Source organism: Microtus oregoni, unplaced genomic scaffold (assembly GCF_018167655.1).
Source record: "Microtus oregoni isolate MIOR12 unplaced genomic scaffold, Mior012 000001F_ref0000356, whole genome shotgun sequence".
NCBI classification, from domain to species: Eukaryota; Metazoa; Chordata; class Mammalia; order Rodentia; family Cricetidae; genus Microtus; species Microtus oregoni.
The window spans coordinates 75,472,575-75,494,369 of NW_024543060.1; the positions used below are offsets into that span (position 1 = coordinate 75,472,575).

The following is a 21,795-nucleotide window of genomic DNA, read 5'->3' on the forward strand; positions in this document are numbered from 1 at the left end:
TCCTTTCCAGGGTCAAGGGCCTCCCGCCATTTCTCACCTAAGACTTGGGAATACATTATCTTTACATCTGAAGCTTCGAACAGTGTGGCAGGAGGTCAGAACGTGTTTGGCATGACATTAAAGCAAAAGATTGTGAATTTCACGGAAGTGGGCATGATGACAGATAGAGCCTGAAGAAAGTTAAAGCCCAGCAAGGAATTCCTGCCACCTGTGTGTCTTGGATTTTCTCAACTTCCTCCTTCTTTGGATTCAGTTCACCTTTTGATTTGATTTAGAACAGCTACCTGAGGCACAACCCACACACTGCACAATTCATTCACTTGAGGCGTGCGCTTCAGTGGCTCCTAGTTTCTTCAGAGTGAAGGAGTGGTTGTCACATTCTGTTTTAAAATAGTTTAATGAACTCAAAGAAATTTCACAACCGTGCGTTCTCTGAGAGAATGTCATCAAAACTCAAAATGGGGCAAATTAGAAGGGAAGAAATAATCCCAAGTCCTGTGTGCTCCTGCCTCTGGATCCAGAGGTGTGGACTCGCAGGTGCCTCCAGATCCCAGCTGGGCTACCTTCCCCAGTGGCCTGGCTGTCAATCACTCTTGGAAGCACTCCCCCAACCCTGCCGAGTAACCCTCCTTCCACCCCTCCTCTCGGCTGCCAGGAAATCCTGGAACCAACGTGGCCCCGGAGCTGCTTGTGGTTTTTATTAACTAGGGTTTGAGTTGAATTTTAAGCAAAGAAATAAATGAGTAAAGGAAAATAACACCCCAGGGATCCAGTGTAAATGCCAGGGTTATGTGATTCTGCTGTGGGCCGGAGGCACACATTTTGTTTAAAATAAGCCATTTGGCCCTTTGGCCTTGTTCTACTCCTGCTCGGGCACCTAAATCCGGAGACGCTCTGCTAAATGGCAAGTGACCCTCTGTCATGGGTTGAAAATTCGCACTAGATTGGAATTTAAGGGGTGACGGAACTCAACTTCTGTAGCGTCCTGCCCCTTTTTCCCCAGGTCTCCGCTCCAGCCTGTTGCTTTCCTGGTGGATCCAGGTCGGTTTTTATCGCGGACTTCAGTTTGACTTCCAAACTTCAGGGCTAGGGGTTCACTTCGGACTTAAGCCCCGCCTCCAGCAGGCTCCCCTAAGGGGCTGAGTCTCAGCCTTAGTGACAGCCAGTTCCCGGGCCTGCAGCTGTGGACAGAGAGGAAGAATGAAGCCATCCTGGCTGCAATGTCGCAAAGTAACAGGCGCCGGGACGCTTGGGGCGCCCCTGCCAGGTTCCCCTTCAGCAAGAGGAGCCAGTGCTGCCCGAAGGGCTTTGGTGGCCGGTCTTGGGGCCCGGGGCTGCAGGGCCCTGGCCACCTGCAATGGTGGCGAGTACAAGACCCATTTCGCAGCCTCTGTGGCTGACCCTGAGAGATTCTGGGGTAAAGCTGCTGAGCAGATCAGTTGGTACAAGCCCTGGACCAAAACGCTAGACAGCAGATATCCGCCTTCCACTAGTTGGTGAGTGACTATTTAGTCAATTCCAAAATCTCCTAACTTCTTGGATGCCAAGGTCTTGGATCAGGACTGACTGGAGTTCTACCAGGAAAGAAAATCAAAATTTATGATGCCTTCGGCTTAAATTGTTCGTTGGTTTCACTCTTTTAGCTGTCCTACATTCTCCTTTTGAAGTACTTGGTTATCTAGAACAATCCCAATTTTGCAGGGGCATTAACTTGCGGTAGCTCTGCTTGGCCGCAGTGGGGATGTTGGGAGACCAAAACAAAGGTTTTCCAAAACAAAGACTTGCTGCAGGACTGCGCATTCTGGAAGTGACACCGTGTAAACAAATAGAGAGCTCGGACTAGGCTAGGGGATTAGGGACCTGCCTCTGGCGGGGAGGAAGAGAGCTGAAGAAAGTCTTCAGGAAAACATAACTGAGCGGGGGTTTGGAATGATGGGATGTTACCTTCTTAAAGCTGACATGATCTAATTATCAAAGTCCAAGGGTTTAGGAAAACAGCTGGAAGTAGCTGACACTGTAATCCTGTTAGCTGGAGAAGTGAGTGAAAGAGGCTCTTGGGTACGAAAAGACTTAAATAGTGGGCCAAATAGATGGTAGTAAGTCAGAAGCATAGGCCTGTTTTGTTTAAGACACTCAAGCAAGGATAGCCCAGGGACAAGGTTTTGTTAGGAGTCTTGATGGGAAGAAAGGCTTCCCCTTGAAGTTTCAGTTATGAAAACTCACAAACCTTATTTGTTTTATATTACAATACATCAATACACCATAAGAGACATTGTTAGGCTATAAGGAGCAAGGCCCACAGTTTGTGGGAAATCAAGTGGGAATTTCTAGGTATCTGGCCCTTTAAGGATATGGTTGGCTGCCATCTGCTAACCATTAGAAAAGGATAGTATCTGGGAAATCTGGAAAAGCACTACTTGGCAGACAAGGGCAATGCCCTGGTCCTGCTGACATTTGGCCTTTTGGAGGATGTCTTTCTTCTCAGAGCAGAGAAGCTGTAGGAAATTGGGTGGAGGAGTCTGTTCTGTATCCTCATCTTGCCTCCTCTCCTCCTGCTTTTGTTTTATGGGGGTGTTTCCATGATGTTTCTTTCTGATGTGAGTACCTTGCCCCTCCAGTTCAACTTCGTTTTCCAGTAGTATTTGATTGACCCACATTTAATGATCGACCTGACATCCAGTACGCAGCAATGGGTAAAAAACAGTGATTGCTCTCGGGAACAGTCTGCCTGGTTTCGAGTTCTTCCCCTCTCAGTTCCTGGACTCTTGGTCAAGCGACGACACCTCTTTGGTGCATCATTTTCTTTTTACTCCTCAAGATCAATCATTAGTTTGAGGGTTGGCTTATTAAAAGACCAAGGCCGAGGGATCTAGTGGATTAGGCCCTATAATTGTTATTAGAGGAAACACTATCTTTTTATTTTCATATTATAATCATTTTGGGAACAGGAAGCGTTTCTAGTGTCCTTCATATCACAATAGAGATTATCATCTGAGGTTGTTATGAAAGCTCAATGTTCATATATCTGTCGTAAATACTGTTCTCTAATAATCTTATGTGGCTACCTTTACCACAAAACCAATATGCAGAGATTTCAGTTAAGAAGTCACTGGGGGCTGGTGAGATGGCTCAGTGGGGAAAGGCTCTTGATTCCTATACTGATGGTTTAGGCTCAGTCCTGGGGACTCTTATGGTAGAAGGGGAAATCTGACTGCCAAAAGCTTCCTCTGATATCTGTACCCATGCTATGACACTCACACACACTACACACACACAAAGAGAAGCACACAATGTACATGCACATACACACACAGAAACACACAGAGAGACACATACACACAGACATTCACATTCAGATATACATACACACAGACACACATACCACACAAATACACAGACACAATAATTCAGGAAACACAGTTAAATAATTTTACGAAGAGACCACTGGGATACTGTAACTAAAAACTGAAGATAAGCAATGAAGTCTAGGGCAATAACAATGAGGGAAGAGACATTCCTGAGGGCTCATGTGGGTCAGCGAAGGCAGAAGAGAAAAGAAAGAAAAAGTGCTTGCGTATGACCCAAGGTCACTTAAGATGTCAGCTCTTCTCTTAAGTAAATATTTTTCTTATTTTAAACTCCAGGTTTTAGCCTAACTTTTAAAAAAGTTGTGCATAGAATATACTGGTTGTTCCTCATTTTTATTAAAAATTTTACTTTTCTTTTCATTTTACCTACCAACCCCTGTTCCACCTCCCTCCCCTTCTCATGCCCCCTCCCCCACATCCCCTTCTCCTTATTAACTCCTCAGAGTGGGTAAGGTCTTTCTTGGGGAGTCAACAAGGGTTCATATACCAACTTGAGGTAGGACCAACCGCCCTCCCACTCCCACACCAATTTCAAGGCTGAGAAACATATCCCACCATAGGGAATGGGCTCCAAAAAGCCAGTTTATGCATCTGGGGTAGGTCCAGCCAACCGCCACCCCCAACAACAGCTCAAGGTACATGATCTCTCACCCACATTCAGAGGGTCTAGTTTGGTCCAATGAAGGTTCCCCAGCTATCCGTCCATAGTCTGTGAGCTCCTACTAGCTTGGTTCAGTTGTCTCTGTGGATTTCCCCATCATGCACTTGACCCCGCCCGTTGATTCATCTGCTTTTAATGAGAACCTTGACAAAGGTCCTTGTATGTAAATAATTTCTATACACTGAAGGCACCAGCATTTGCTAATGCTGCTCCTGAATTATTCATCTCTGTAATCTTAGAGTCACGCTTTCTTACCTTTTTCATGGCATTCTACAAGATCAATATGAATAATAAAATTTTTATGCCGAGTAAGCTCGAAGATCTGATTCAGTCTTATGAAGACATTTGGTGATCAGAGCAGACTCAAGGTAAAGACAGTGGTGGGATGCCAAAATTCATTTCATTCAATAGATGGTTTGTGCTTGAGTTACTATCACTATCCCATATTGTTGTAGCACACAATCCTGTTGGACTAGTGATTTCCAAGAATGCCAATCACAAGGAAAGGTGAATTTCTATGCCCTCCTATATATCTCTGTGCTCTAGGGCACAGCCAGTATAGACCTTTAAAGATGATAGTCAAATGGCAGCCTTCTTGGGCGAGAAGAGTTCTATTGATGTCTTGGAATGGCAAATGAATTGATGTGAGGCACTTTCAGCTAAGTTCTTCAGCAGGACCGAGAGGGGTTGCTACAGGAATCTGCATTTCCCCAGTGGGAGTTGGCGAGATGGGCAGAACGCTCTCTGGTTCTTGTTGACTTCCTACAAAGCAGGTGCATTCTCTTTCACTGCAAGGCCATCTTTTCATTATTCTAATATGCAGGCTTTCCCAAAAATCTGCAGGCTTATCAAAGCCCCAACACATGTGGCATTTCAGACTGGTTTCTAAGATGGCATAATGTCTCCAATATCTTACATGCACAGGACTATAAACGTGGGACTGAGGTCTTAAGGATCGCATGTAGACTTTGCAACCTAAGGGAGTGGCCAGATCACTTCTCTAGCCTGGTACTCTGAGGTCTCTGAACAGAAAAGGCCGATATTACATTCTCGCTTTAAGCTTGCAAAGCACCAACTCTCCTCAGGGTTTGGTCATCACTTCTTATTGACTCCCCACTTTCTGGGGAGTAAAATCTCTATTTGAAATACTCATGGGAGAATTGCAGTGACAACTGGAACAAGTAGAAGGTCAGTCATTTCTTTAATCTTGGAACACAGCAGTGGATATTCTTGGTTATTATGTTTTTTTTTCCCAATGAAGAGACTTTTTTTTTTTTTTTTTTTTTTGCTTATCCTGAAATTGAAATTCAACTGTCTCTCTCTCTCTGAAGAATTAGGAAACTCACTTTTCTCATTTTGAATTGTACTCTACTTCCTGGGCCGTCAATCAATTCCTTTCTATAGAAGCACCCGCGACATACAGTCTTATATAAACAACAATCAGTATGAAGATTCTCAGTATCTGGGAGCTGATGATGGTGGCTCAGTAGGTAAGAGCACCTGTCACCAAATGTGACAATCCGAGTTCAATCTCCAGGACCCATTTGGTGGGACCCTGCAACGTCGTCCTCTGGTCTCCACAGATACATCTCAGCATGTTCTAAACTCAGAAAATAATTATAAAGATTCTTGGAATTTGAAACAAAATCCATTATGTTTTATTATAAACTGAAAATGAAAAGGCTAAATCTGTATTACTAGAAAAGTACTTAATCTAGATTAACATTCCTGTAGTGGAAATAGTGAGGATTGAAAAGGTACAAGATCTATTTCTTGCTCAATTCACAACTGTTGAGTCCTGCCATGCCTTGAGCAGGCCCCGAAGAATTATAGACTATCAATCTCACACTCATTATATCTACACCCTGTAGGCAATGATGGAGAGATGGTGAAAGTATTCCAGATAAGGCATGAAGTATGTCATTACAAAACTGTACTGGCAAGCGCTGGGTATGATAACATTCAGAGTGCAGGGGCGCTAGTATGTGCCAAGAAGGGCTTAAGGGGAATGATAGCCCTGGGCCTCTAAATCTAGGAGAATTCTGATTTGCAGTAAGACACTTTCGTGCTGCTAGCAAAATCCACAGAGAGAAGAAAGTCCCGAGGTCCTCAGAGGATAGTTATCAGTGCGCCAGTCGCTGACAGAGGGTTTTTTTTTTTTTTTTTTTTTTTTAAGTTGACAGTGTCTGAGTGGAGAAGATAGCCATATGATGCCTTTGGAAGGTCTGGAGTAGGTAGCCAGCAAAGACATTTGCAGCTTCCTAAGTTTTCGGTCCTAATCACAGCGAAGTCTATAGACAAGTGTGACTTGCTCAGGTGATATGTTTTTTATGTGTTTGTGGGCATGTTTGTTAATTTATCCTTTGGCAATTTTGTATATGTGTGTTATAAATCCTGATCATGATCATCTCTCCATCATCTCTTATCCTTTCCTCACCTCCGTGAATCCCTGTTTCTTCCCAAGCCTCTCCATTCTACTTTCATAAGTTCATTTTTAAATTTTATTCTATAACACTTGCTTTGTGACCTACTACATTTAGCCAGGGCGTGGGTTATGAAGCTATATCCTGGAGCATCAGTGACACCAGTGTCTACCTCACTGAAAGCAGTGACTTCTCCTCCTCCTACGGTACTCATGGCATTAGCTCCCCCAGGTGGATCAGTCCCTTCCTTACCTATGATGGATTGTTTGTGTACTGGCTCAGTCTTGTCCTGACGCTGTACACACAGTCAGGGCATCTGTGAGTTCATGAGTGTGTGGCCATGTCCCATTCACAAGACAGTGCACCATCACACTCCTCCCTACCATCTGGCTTTTACTGTCCTCTGGTACTATGTTCACTGATAGTTGCCAAGCCTTCAAGGTGGCAGTGGTTGTGTGGATGGTGGTGCCAGTGGTGTGTTTAAAGTTAGTTTACAACACTAATATATTTTGCTCTTTTATCTGAAGTTAAACATTTGGAAACAGGTCAATGTCTGAGCCTTTCCTATAAGCACCCTCAAACTCTGCCCCTAAGAGACAAAAAGAGACAAAGAACGAACAGGGGTAGAAGGATGGGTAGGAGGAGGGGAAAAGGAAGAAGGGGGGAGAAAGGAGGGAAGAGAGAGAGGAATAGGAGGAAAAGATGGAGGGAGACACACACACACACACACAGAGAGAGAGAGAGAGAGAGAGAGAGAGAGAGAGAGAGAGAGAGAGCATTTGGCTGACCTTTTTGCCTATTGTCCCCAACACTGTTGCATCCCTAACACTATTGCAACATGCTCTGCCTGTTCTGGTCATTCACTTTGATCATGGTGAGCATTTTTATTTACATTGCCTGCTAGAATGGAGATTATCTGTGCCAGTGGGATAAAATCATTCTAGGTCAAGTTTGACTTCATAGTTCAGTAGTTCTTGTGTGGATGATGACTATAAGAGTTAGAGCAATCAAAGGAACCTTGACACAAAATGGTCTACCTAGTGAACTCGAGAAAAAAAAAAAACAGGAGGAATGAAAATAGGAACTTCAGTAAGGTTAAAGAGAAAAGAACCCCAGGAATGGGAACAAGTTATGGTAGCATGAGAAATTGAGTAAAGGATCAAAATGATTTGGTAATAAAAGGTAATCACCTGAAACTATGAAATAATCTAGAATTTTAAATTTGATAATAAATTGCAAAGAGGTGATATTCAAACCATTTAAAGAGGTAGAGAGAAGAAAGGGCGGCGAGGGAGAGATCAAGAGATAGACAGAGGAAGAAGGAAGCAGGATGGAAAGGAAGGAGAAGAGCAGGGTGGAGAGGAAGGAGGAGAGCAGGGTGGAGAGGAAGGAGGAGAGCAGGGTGGAGAGGAAGGAAGAGAGCAGGATGGAGAGGAAGGAAGAGAGCAGGATGGAGAGGAAGGAGGAGAGCAGGGTGGAGAGGAAGGAGGAGAGCGGGGTGGAGAGGAAGGAGGATGTCAGAATGGAGAGGTAGGAGGACAGCAGGGTGGAGAGGAAGGAGAAGAGCAGGATGGAGAGGTTGGAGGACAGCAGGATTGAGAGGAAGGAGAAGAACAGCACACAAGGTTAAACTTTGTGGAGAAGTACAAGAAAGAAATCCTGTCTATGCAAATGGATGAGGCCTGTTCAAGAAAGTCTTAGAAAAACAGACATGCATTTTAATTTAATGATGTATAAAGAAGGGAAGAAACTTTAAAAAGTGGGAAAGTTAGTGGTGGTCAAATGCTCTAGAGATGTTTTAAGGATATTAAATTTTAAAATTAATTATTACTCCAAGAAACACTCTGTGAATTTTCATCAGGTGATGCCCGTGGAGAGACTGCTGCCGAGGGTAGAATAATACATTATTCCTGCTAGCAGGAATAAACATTCTGTGGACTTCTTAGACAGTGACAGGAAAGAGAGAGAGAAAGAGAGAGAGAGAGAGAGAGAGAGAGAGAGAGAGAGAGAACTCTTAGAAGTTCCTGTCTCAAAGGAACATTAGTTTCTTCACTTGGTAGTCTTTCCCCTCTCTTCTCTTGTAAGAGAAATGAGTTTTTCAAGGCTGAAGTGAAGAAACCAAGAATGAAGAGAATTTTGTTTATTTTGAAACCCATTGCTTCAGAACTCACTGATTTTGCAAGCTGAACTTTTTGTGGTTTGTTTTTGTTCTTTTCGGTGCTACATGTTCCTGGAACAAATAGGACAGAAAAATCTACAACGTGGAATACAGAACTTCTTAGAGGATTCATAAGTTTATTACTACTACTCCTGCTGTTGCTGTTGTTATACCCTGTAATACTGATGAGCTACATAGCTAAACATTCCATGATAATCTTGACAGAAGTTAAGAAATAGAAATAAGAGGAAATGAATTTTTATATTGCTCTCCAAGTCACGAACCTTGCAAGACAATTCTTGTTTTTTAATTATTGCTTCCCTGAATGCTGCAGGGTTAGTGATGCCCATGTGCTTTTTACATATGAAGGGAAGAAGCCTGTCTTCCTAGGAGAGCATGAAGCCAGTTAATGGAACTTCAGTGGTCCTAATTTAGAGTCCAGAATCTTTCTGTACAAGTTCTTAGGCAACCGCTGTCAAGCCCAGTGCCAAATCTTGAATCATTTAAAGGAGACATTACACAGAGAAGTTATTCTAAATTAAATCAGAGTAAAGAGACCTGAACTTCTTGCAATAGGTCATCGAGAATTGAATACCTTTTGTTATAATTAACACTTTTTAGGATAATTAAAGAACCTAAATGGGAGTTGAGGATTATGGGATTGTCATACTTCAGTGTGAGTTTCCTGAAATTGCTGGTCATATTGTGGCTCTCAAGAGGCATATCTTTGTTTGTACTAATGAGGCAATAAATTATTCTGGAGTTATTTGGCATTGTGTGTGAAAGTCATTGGGTGGGAAGCAAGTTCTCTTGTGCTTGCAACATTCCTGTGAGTCAGAGTCTATTGCACAGCAAAGCAGAGTATACTTCTTCAGGAGGTGATCTGTTCTTGCTAATGAACTTTGGTTGTTAAAACAATTCTGATTGCCATTAGTGTATTTGGGAAATTCGGTCATTTATTTTATGTTTTAAATTTAGCCTCATATTAAAGTCCCTCCTATTTATCAAATTTATCTCCCTTTTATATAATATGTCTTTATCGTGTGCACAATTTTCTGAATAATATACAGATTGCTGAGTGACTAAATTTAATTAACATAAATGTTGTTTGGGTTTTATTTGACTGTGCTAGGTCTACATGATATCCACTCTCAACATTTTTTTTCAAGAAAATAATATTTTCCATTATTGTCAAAATCATTTTCAATTATATCTCGAAGTGAGAGTTTTATCTAAAGATGAGACATGTGCCCCCTTTTGACAAGCTTTAAATGAAGTGGATTCCTCCATAACAGTACAGGTGCACTCAAATTTGAAAATGACCTGTCTTTAGAGATATAAATATAAGTTCCGAAGGCACATGGTCAGCATGAAAAATCACCTGTTAGAAATAATGTCCCTCCAAATAACCTCATCAAGAAAGACCAATTTTAAAAGATGGGCCTTATTTGGTATTCTGAAGGTCAGCAGCTCGGAATGTGTGGTATCTAATTTTCTCGGCCTGTCACACTCCCCAACCTCCAGGACAGAACGGGGCGAACTCCAGGAGCGCTGCAATTACATAAGCAAGGATGGATTGCCTGGCAAATGGCACAATCAATGAACAATGGAAATTCAATCAACTGTGACGGATCAACTCCCAGGTGTTGGGAGAAAATCCAGGCTTTAGTGCCTCCTGCTTATTTTCCTTTGTTCTGCCTCTGTATTGTTCGCTGGAGAAAATAAAAAAGAAAAGTGTAGTGGTTGGAGTAACTTGTTTGGTTTAAACAACAAATTCACTTTCATAAACAATGCGGAGCCTTTTGATAGAGGAGATCATTGCTTTCCACTGGGATGAGTCATTGTAAGAGAACGTGGGGGAGGCTAATGGATCTTGGCAATAAATATATATGAGCACAATAAACTCTAGAAATTAGAGTGGTAAGAAGAACATGTGTGTGTAGGACTCAAATCCTTTATCTAAACTGTATAGCACAATTGCTATACTAAGAGTGCTAATTATGTTTGCTTTCTCTGGTATTGATACTGAATGAGGTAAGTGATGGCGTATAAAAAGAAGTTGCTGTTCTTATAATACACGGGAAAATTAAGTGCAAGAGCTCTGGGTGTGGAGTCCAGTTGAAGACAATAAAGAAACAAAAAACCCGATCAAAAACATCAGGACTTTCACACACTAAGCTTGAGAGGGACGGAGTTTAATTGTATGACTTTTAATTAAGTAACCAAACTTTACTAATGGAATAATTAAGTTAAATAAGTAATTAACAGTACTAAATAAATAAATAAACCAAGCAGCTACAAAACAACTAAAATTGTAAGTTTTGGACAATAGAAATACCTTCTCTTAATAATTGGTTGTTAGAGCAATAAAACTTTCCTAGTATAATCTTTTAAGATATATCTTATAAGTGTATTTAATTCACTGATGAATTAATTCAATTCATCAGTGAATTAAATATATATACACACACATATATATATACATACATATATACATATGCATGTATATGCTTGATAACGCTAAAAAGGATATTCAAAAGTGAAAGAAAAGGACTTTGCAGTCTCTATGTAGATCAATATAGAAACTTGTAAAAATTTACTAGGATGGAATGATAACACTATTCATTGTTGAAGAGACATAAAATCTGTTTCATTGATCATTTGCCAAATAACTTTGTGCTAATGAATGCATGAGCACTGAGGATTAAGTCAACATTTTGTCCAATGTCACTTTATGTTCTCCCCGTCCTCTTTCTTATTTGATTTTCAGTTGAGAGCTAAGTACTATTCTAAACTAAATGCTCTGACTCTTCATTCAATCAATGCAAGATAGAGTGAGCTCATCATACCAATGGGGGTTTCCCAGATACCCTAATTTACGTGGATAGCAGAAATTGGAAGTGAGGGCCATTAAGTGGTTTAGAATTTGTGATAGAGAACCCTGGATCAATTCTTTCAACATTAATTTGTCCCAAATAATTATGAAATGGGAAAATGGTAAATTGCATATGCGATGCACCTCCTTGTTTGATATCTTTCTTTCTCATGTGTTCTTTACCTTAGACTACACTGAATGTGGGCAAAAGATTGGGTTCTATGGACAAGTGTGGTTGTGTGATAAACTTTGGCCCATGTAATAAGTGGAGCAAGATTTGTCACTCCAGTGCAAAATATTTCACGGTGACATGTTCAAGCCATATGCCCAGTCAAGCCAGGTTTGCTGCGGAAGCATATGTAGGACTGCATAGATGTGGCGACCTAGCAGAAATGAATAGAATGTATTACATTGGAGAATGTACCCAGAACTACAGTAGGTAGCATGAATAGCAAACAAATATCTTGTAAGCCACTGGGATTTTGCAATTGTTACTATGATATAACCTATCTAATTCTTGTTGATTGAGTAGAAATAATTTATAGGACTGTTGCCACTATTAAATGTCTTAATGAACACAATTTTACACTCACATTACGACAGTCCACCTTTGGAGTCACCCACGAGCCGGGCATAATACAGAGTGATTCAACATGTTCAATGTTATTAAAACCATATGATGTAAGAAGTACTTTTGTTCTCTTAAATGCATGTAGAAAAGGAGGTACAAAGATTGCCAGAAGTCTGACTGAATGTAATAAGCTATTAAGTAAATCACAAATCTAGGATTTGAATCCAGACTGGTTTTTGTTCCAAATATACTATATTGTTTCTGTGATAATTTTAATTAATTTTAGGGTTTATTTCTTATTGTGCCTATTTTCTACTGAAATGGGATAGTACTAATTTATTTATGTACATAAAATATATTTGTGTATATAAAAATGAGTGGTATAGGAAGAATAAAAAATCTGGATTTGTAGCTCAAAAAACCTTGATAAACATCATATTAGTTGTACAATAATATGTACATTCTGATAAAAAAAAACTGTACTGAGCAAAACATACCCAAAGGCAGGGAGGGAACTTTAAATCAGCTGACAATTACTGTTTCTTGAGCAGGCGAAAGCAATATTAATCTTCTTCCTAAGAATTCCCCATTAGTTTCTGGCTTAAGGAAAATCTATAATGACCACATTATTCATCATGTGCAGTGTGCTTTAATGTTGTTTTTATGAGAAGATGGTGATAAATAGCTTAATTAATTCATCTACTTATGAATATTTGAAAATTTTTCTTTCTTCTAAAATCTCATTAAAATGCTAGGACCGGTAGCACGTTTGTAGTTCTGAAAGTTGTTGGTTTGGTTTAATTTTAAATACACTTATATGTGTCCTTCTTGCCACCCACCCCCATAACTCTTTATCTTGATCCAAGCTTTTTTTATGCACATACAAGAAGAAAGGATTTAAGCAAGACAGATCTTGATAAATGACATGCTTAGTTAAGTGCAGAAAGACATTTCTCATGGATCTCATTACATTCAGTTCTTTTAGCTACAGGAATCTCTATCATCTCTCTGTCTATCTATCTACATCTATCATCTATCAATCAATCTATCTATTATCTATCTATCTATCTATCATCTGTCTGTCTGTCTATTCTATCTATCTATCATCTATCTATTATCTATTTTCTATCAATCTACTTTCTATCTATATATGTATCTTTCTATGTACCTATGTAGCTATCATCTATCAATATTCTATCAATCATCTATCTATCTATCATCTATCTATCTATCTATCTATCTATCTATCTATCTATCTAGGTAGCTGCCTCTCAGAAAAAAATTGTAGCCTCTATCAATTTCATATGTTATTCAATCAAAATTGTGGCAGTTCTGGGGAAACGAATAATCTAAAAATGGTTAAATGCTCCATTTCAGGGTGTTAGGGATGAGCCCACATGAGAAGTAGGTTAGTAGAGTCCATAATCAATTGAAAAGGATAACTCATATGCAATTATTGTCTGTTTTATGCTGAGTCTGCTGAATCACTCCTCTGTGCTGATGTGTTACCTCTCAATCATGACACTCATCACCCCATAATTACAACAACAGACAATAGCAAAAGTAGCAATTATGGAGCACATGTTTTGATCAGCTCCTCGCTAGGTCTGTGCTTTTGTTTTCTTAGAGCTGACTCCCATGTTCTCTTCCTTTCACTTCCTTCTCGTGTGACTAACGATTTTAGCCTGAGATCTCCAGCAGCTATTTCCTAAAAAGCACACAACCTTGTTACCCTTTGAGCTAGTTAGGCAAAAAATGCTTATTATATTTATCTTTATTTAGCCAGTAGACATCTGCTGTGTAAGCTCATGCCTCTTGATGCTCTTCTCACATAAATAATTTAACAAATTAATACCAGGAAATAGGTGGCAGATTCAGATTCAGGTCTAATCATTTATATATAGATGCTATTTTTTTTTTTAAATCCACACTGCAAAATGTTCAGGGTACATCAGTCGAAATGATCTTAAAATATCTTATGTGTATATTTACCTCCTTTATCATCTCGGTCACTTGAGCTCCAGTATAAATTTCATGCTGACAGTGTTTGCATTTTCCATTCAACCGGATTTTTCAAATGGTTTATATACCCTCTTGAAAGGTATCGAAGTCTGAAAGTTATGTCTTCTTCATGGGTTTAATCTTTATTCTGACTCTATCGGCTCACTTTGCTCACTACCCAGCTGGGTTTTAATGGAGAGGGTATTTTACAATCAACATGTATTTACATTCATCAAGACCAAAACATACCTACCACCTCTCATTTATGACATACAGATGTGGTAAAAAAAAAAAAAAAAGGCTTTGCTATAGCGATTCTCTGCCTGTAGCTCACGACTCCCTCTTACTCTACAAGTCAGATATTTACATTATGATTCAAAACAGTAGCAAAATCACAGTTATGAACAACAATGAAAATAGTTTTATTTTAGGGGGTTACCCCAACATGACACACTTTTTTAAAGTGTCCCAGCATTAGAAAGGTAGAGAACCACTGGTCTAGTATGATAGAGCAAAAGGGTTTCAGCTAAGAGATTAGTTGATATTATGTTATTAGATCATTCTAATATAGAAAATAAATGATTAAAACATATTCAATCTTACTTTGTTTATAAAATGATTATTAAAAAAAATCTTTGCTAGGTGATGGTGGTGCACGCCTTTAATTCCAGCACTCAGGAGGCAGAGGCAGGCAAATCTCTGTGAGTTTGAGGCCAGCCTGGTCTATAAGAGCTAGTTCCAGGACAGCCAGAATCGTTACGCAGAGAAACCCTGTCTCTAAAAACCACAAAAGGGTTAAAAACTTTAATAAGGGATAGTACATTTTTTTTATTAGATAACCAATTATTCCAAGGTCCATAGTCTAGGGAAATAATAGCATTGCTCAGCTAAACTAGGTCAGGCATGATGGTGCACAACTTTAATCCCAATACTGAGGGTACAGGGGCAGGAGGATCTTTGTGAGTTTGAAGCAGGCCTCGTTTAGGATAGCCAGGGCTGCTACACAAAAAAAAAAAAAACAACCCTATCTTGAAAACCAAAAGACAAAGAAAAATCTCTTAAGCCAGCAGACTTCAATCTTGCTAATGCTTCAACCCTTTAATAAGTTCCTCATGTTGTGGTGATCTCCAACCATAAAATTATTTTTATTGCTACTTTATAACTGAAATTTTGCTACTGTTGTGCACTGTAATGCAAATATCTCAGTTTTCTGATGTTCTTAGGTGACCCCTGTGAAAGGGTTGTTGATCCCCAGAGGAGTTGCCATGCACAGATTGAGAAGCACTTTCTTAAACCATAAAAGGGAATTTTCTATATCCTTATGTATTTATGTGTGGGCTTGTGTAAGCCCATATGCGTGTTTGTGAGTGTACATTAAAGTCTATGGGATTCAAAGCAAATGCTAGGAAAACAGCAATGTGTCTATAGTTCTTTAATTTCTCAAAACCATACTACGTTAAAAAAATAAATCAGGCCTTTTAGCTAGCTTGCTAGTGATTTCAGCACACAGACAGCAGATCTAGTCTGCATACTCACGTTTGTTAGGTTCCAAGGTGCATCAGGTTTACTTTGTGTCAGACTTGACCTGGGGTAATCCTATTTTAGCCTTATAATAACAATATCATGATTTGTAAAGTCATGTGCACACATGTGTGTATACATACACGTGTGCTTATATTTGTGTAATATTTATGGACATATTTATGACACTATTTTCCTTGGCTCTGTAATTTACTTATGCCTTAATTCATCTCTTCTTTTGTTTGTACTCTTCCTTTCTTAAGCTGCTCACTCATCAAATATTTATCAAGCCCTTTTATGAGTCAGGTAGTATCCCGGGTGCTGGATCAAAGTCCAAATAGAGTATAAATTTAAAGAAACAATCTCATATATCTAGGAAAAGTGGTTTGTTTATAATAAGGCAGCTTAACAGATAAGCCGTTTAATAAGAGAAGTATATCATGGTTTATAGGGGCTATCTAGCCATTAGTTTGTGAAATTATGGGTAATGAAGTCCGTTTTGTTTTATAAACAGCTCTTCTATAAATTACCTTTGACTGTTGAAGTGTGGATAATGTACACAGATTTCGTTCTGTTGAGCAGTAGCTGTTTCTGGACTAATGAGTCCTTCAGTAGAAACAGAATCAAGTCGTTTTAGTCTTATCCTTCTGGGGAGCCTCTCCTTTTTAGGTAGAGGTACTAACAAAAAGTAGGAGGTGAGAAAGGAAAGTAACAAAATGGAGACTAGAAGAAATAATGGCCTTGGTTAGCACCAGCTGGATAATGACTTCTTGGATGATTATGTGGGCTGCACTGTATCTAAGCTTCAGGTTATTGACATGTTAATGGAAAGTCTTTCCTTTAGGAACCTAGTGTGTGAACAGTTAGCAAACATGTAGCAGAGTCCTGCCTAGAGTTATTCTCTGATGATTTCGAGGATGAAACTAGTAAAAACGGCATGATACAGAATTTATCTATTTTGCTTAGCAATTTAACTTACAAACAGTAATTAATCCGGTTGTCGTTGTAATTTGGTTATGTTTTTAATCCGTGTAGAAGGACAGTTCTGTGAGAGGTAGCAGCTGAATGGAAATGTCATGGGGTTTAATTAAAAGAGAGGAGGTTTTATAAACATAATCTCTTAGGTTTTATTGCTTAGATTTGACTTAATTCTTATTGACATTTCTTCACTTAGAAGTAATCCTGGTTTAAATTTATATCCTTGACTTTTATTCAAGTTTAACTTTAGTATTATTTTAAAATCTATGCAGACAATCACGAGAAATAAAAAAGTGTTGGGAAAATCCATGATGCTTTAATATAAAAAATACTATATATAGTGTGTATTTATTATAATCCTACTCAGTCTTTTTGTTTGACTTGTGACTTTTTATCTTGAAGTAGCTATAGACTCTCAAGAAATTTCAAAAATAGTTCAGATAAGATAATTGTAGCGCCACTCAATTTCCTTCATTAGTAATTACAGTATATTATTCAAACCCAGTGTGATTTTGGGAGGAACCCAGTCGGTTTTCTACATGTTATGTAGTTTCGCCCATTTTTCCACTCATTCGTCTTTTCACATGTATATGTTTAAGATATATTTTTTATGTGTGGTTGCAGTGTTTGCTTCTTTCTCTTTCTGTTGATCCCAGAATTATTGGAACGATATAGTTCTTATCATCTGACAGCTAAACTTTCTACCTCTAATTAGTTTTTCTATCCCATGAGTTGAGTAAGTTTCTACTCCAAAGGTTTTGTAAGATGCTGATCTATGAGTATAGCAATATGTCATTAAAAGTCATTTTTTTTGGTTATGTTCCTTTAGCAGAAAAATAGTATTAGATTTTCTCCTAGGCCCATGGCCTATCTAGTTGTTTGCATCCATCACCTCTGGCTCTTATAATCTTTCTGCCTCTTTTTCTGCATAGCATCCTGAACCCTAAAGGGAAGGGTTTGATGAAAATATCCTATTTAGGACTGAATGCTACAAAGTCACTCTCTGCAAATTGCCAAATTATAGGTCTCTGTGTTAATCCCCAATTACTGCAGACATAAGCTTCTCTGAGGAGAGTTGAGAGTCGAGTTCTTACTGATTGATGGGTATAGCAGTAAGTCAATAAGAGTCTTGTTGTTACATTCCTTTAGCAGGATTTTGCTTAGGCTATGCATGACCTATCCTCAATGTCTTGAACCCTATTGCAGTGTCAGGTATGGGTTCTAGCTCATTCAGTAAATTGCAGGGTTGGTAGATAGAGATATTGATGATTATCGTTAGCCATCTGGTAGTGTACAAAGAGCCTTCTGATACAGTGAATGCTAGTCTTAGGGGTGAAGCTTCTAGTTAGGCATAAGCTTGATTTCTGTGTTTGATGACAAGAAAGTGTTGCCTTGCACAGTAAGAGTCTTCCCATCAAGTTTTTGAGAGCAGTCAATGGCTTTGTCAATAGCCTGGGATGTATAGGGGTTCCATTGACCAATGCTTCAACAGATTATAATTCCTTCCTGACACTGGAGGTCTTATTTTGTGGTTTAAAAAATGTGTAGTTGGGATATTGTCTGTCCTTATATTTGGCGACTCTATTTAAATTCTTAAAATATTTCAGAAAGCTTCTACAGTAATAGGTTTCCATATGGCTTTTGATATGACCATTATTGCCCTTCTCCATATTCCGGCCTTTACCCTTCCCTTCCATCCCCATTCCTATTTCATCTTTCCATTTCAGTTTTTCCTTTATTTCTCAATTTCATCATTCTATTTGGCTTTTCTTGAGAAATTGTCTCCTACTCATAATACCGCACTAAGCACCTAACCTCTAAGGTTATTCAGATTGTAGTACTCATATCAAAAACTTAGAAGCTAACATCCATATATAAGAGAAAACATAATACTTCTTGGGAATATATAGGTTCCCTCACTCAAGATGATTTTTTTTTTCTAGCTCTATCCATTTACCCTAAAATTTCATTTTCTTTTTTAATGATTTATTTTTATTTTATTTACATTGGTTATTTGCCTGTATGAGTGCCTGTGTAAGGTTGTTAGATACCCTGGAACTAGAGCTATTGACAGTGTGAGCTGTCTTGCAGGTGCTGGGAATTGAACCCAGGTCCTCTGGAAGAGCAGCCAGTGCTCATAACCATTAAGCCACCTCTCCAGTCTGAAAATTTCATTTTGTTTAACAGCTAAATAGTTTTCTATTGTGTAAAAGTCCCACATTTACATTATGAATTTGTCAGATATTAATATGCAAGATAAGCTCTCACCATCTTTTATAAAGTATTTAGCTATTACAAAAGCAAGAAATCCTGAATGAACAGCATGGAAAATCTTCATTCTGTCATGTTTGCCTGGATCTTTTTACTGCAGACAATGAAACAGTGTAGCAGCAAAACTCTTTGTGAATCTTTTCTAATTCTCCATTTTTTTTTTTGGACCAATCACAGAATAAAGTATAAGGCTCAAGGGAAAGAGCCATCCCGAGGCATTTGAAATTGATGGGTCACATTCTTCTTCCTTAATAACATCTTGCACTCAGCATCTCTCTGGATTTCTCTAAGTAGTGAGCAGGATGAGTTAATGAATAGGGTTTGCCTCTGGGAGCTTTGGGTGTAGAAGACAGCTTCATCAGAATATTGCACTGTTTCCAGGAGCATCCTGACCAGAACCATGGCATCTAAAGGAACACTGTGCCCTCTCTTTGAATATCACACTGTGCAAACAATGTATCTTCCATATTAGAATTTCTTTGTGAATCTTACCCTGGGAGAAGGACAAACCTGGAGACTGGATCCAGTTATAGGGGGAGTGCACTCTCTGAAAGGGAGTTAACATAATTTTGAGTGTGTATGAGATCAGTTTTACAAGAGACTAGAGCTGACCTGATCATGAATCAGCCCATGAGAAAGACCCCGTCTTGATTGAGACCATCTTTTACTTATTTGTTCATTTGTTTGTTTTGCTTATTTTTATAATTTATTTTACATACCAACCATAGTTTCTCCCCCTTTCTCTCCTCCAGTTTCCTCCTTCTACTTCCTTTTTACCCACTTTCCCCACCAACCACTACTCCTCTGTCTCCACTCAAATAGGGTATGGCCTCCTATGGGACTCAACAAAGCAAGACATATCAAGTTGAGGCAACAATAAGCTCCTCCCCCTTGAATCAAGCCTGAACAAGACATCCCACCATAGGGAATCGTTTACAAAGAGTCAGCCCATCCATCAGGGACAGGTCTTGGTCCCACTGCTAGGGGCCCCACATAAAAACCAGGCTATAAACTGTCACTCAGATGCAGAGGGCCTAGGTCAGTCCCATACTAACTCCTTGACAGTTCTTCCTGAGTCCGTGCACTCCCACAAGTTCAGGTCAGCTGTCTCTGTGGGTTTTCCCGTCATGGTTCTGACCCCAGCTTGTTCATATAGTCCCTCCACTGTCTCTTCAACTGTACTCCAAGATCTCAGTCCAGTGCTTAGACTGTTTTGTATTCAAAATGCAGCCATATGTCATGATCTAAAAGATAGATTTCTGGCAGATATACTCTAGATCTCTCTTTTCTCTTCCTAGTGTGGATATATTGAATAAATTTCTTGTTTCTACTTTTCTCTGTTACTTCTCTGCTCAATTGACCTTAATTTCCAGGGTCCCTACTTACCATAACAACTGTGGGTCCCAGTTTTTCATGAGTTAAAACCTTCGAGAACAAACAATGGTAGGAAAACTGTACATTCCTTAGTAGAACATTTATTTCCATCTCTATATATCTGCCCCTTCTCACTCCCACGTCTTAAGTAGAATATTATAACAACCTGTAAATACACTGTGCTCCTCTTTGGTGCCATTGTTATTGTTTTTTTCATTTTTTTCCTTTCCCTCTTTCCTTCTTCTTCCCTCATTGTTTGACGATTCTTACTGGCACTGGAATTAAATGCAGGATGGCATCTTCCTCCAGCAAATGCTAGTCAATATTGATCAACTAATCTTACCTTCAGACCACTTTCCATTTCTCTAGATTATTCTGCAGTTTCTTGTACTCCCACCTTGGAACCTCTGTGGTATCCTGAGTTATTGCTCTGGTTATCTAATAACTTCTTGTTTGCCCATCGTCAGCTCCTTGTGTCTTTTTTTCTGAGTTAGTAGGCAGAAGACCCTTGTTCCTCACACATCATACATGCTATCATGGAAAAGCTGACTAAAGGAAAAAAATTGCTTGCCCTTAAGAAAACTACTATGTTCATTTAGCTTATATTCATTTTAATAAACAAGCAATTTAATATTTAATTGTATTTGGTCTTATTTACTTCTGACCCTTAATATCAAAGTAACTATAATTTCTTTTTTTCACATTGAACTTAATCTTCTTTCTCTTCAATTCTCAGTCTGATCCTGCATTTATCTGTAGAATGCAAATAAAACATGAGAAATTTGTGCCCTCCCCTCGTCTCTGAATTTACTGTCAGGTGTGACTCACAGCCTGAGAATCTTGAAGATCATCCATTCATGCCTTTTCTCTCCATTGGCAGTGGCTTCAGGTCAGATAGCAGGTATTGATTTCCTGAAAGCCTTTCTTTCTTTTCTTTTTACTTCTGGATGCAGAGCTCACCATTGGCAGTTCATTCTGCTTTAATCTGATATGATCTGGCTGGGGTGCGGATGTGCGCGATTTCCTTTCATGCTGAAGCAGTCCAGTCCACGCTCAGAACTTAGGTGATGGAGCCTGAGGAGAGAGACTCATGCGCAAGGGATCGGAATAAAAAATATCACTCTATTTGCACTGGTTTCTTTGTTAAAATAATTATCTGCCTTTCAAAGGGAAGCACTTTCCAAACAATTTCCCACAAACAATATCCCTAGTGGTTAAATTAACATAGAGTTATTACTCTGCTCCAAGTAAGCAATTACCCAATTTGGAGAGTTTCCTGGAACAGCCAGTTGATACTGCCCAAAGCCAAGAGTCTGCCATTTGGATGGGATGTCACCGTGTGAATAGAGCCCTCTCAAATCTGCTTCAAACGCTCTCTGTTTGTGTGTGATTGTAGTCTTTTGAGCTGGCCATTGTTTCCCCTCAACATCAAACTTTACCTTGTGGGACTCTTTTCTTACTTGTGTTAATGTGTCAGACTACTACTCGATTCACACTTGTAGGGCTTACTTAAAAATAAGTGTGGAACATGTAATTCGTGCCCTGGATGGGCCATCACAGGTCTCTGCTTGTAGGAAGCTAAGGATCTAGCAGG

The 21,795-nt window shown here is 39.3% G+C and overlaps 1 protein-coding gene across 1 annotated transcript in view; it reads left to right on the forward strand.

The window, feature by feature from the left end:
• The first annotated feature begins 1,117 nt into the window (after window positions 1-1,117).
• Window positions 1,118-21,795, forward strand: part of Acss3 (acyl-CoA synthetase short chain family member 3) — a 154,552-nt gene continuing 133,874 nt past the window's right edge. Inside the window, exon 1 of the mRNA XM_041668440.1 lies at window positions 1,118-1,496. Within this exon, the coding sequence (XP_041524374.1) occupies window positions 1,201-1,496 (296 nt within the window). The 5' untranslated portion in view covers window positions 1,118-1,200. The remainder of the gene's footprint in view (window positions 1,497-21,795) is intronic.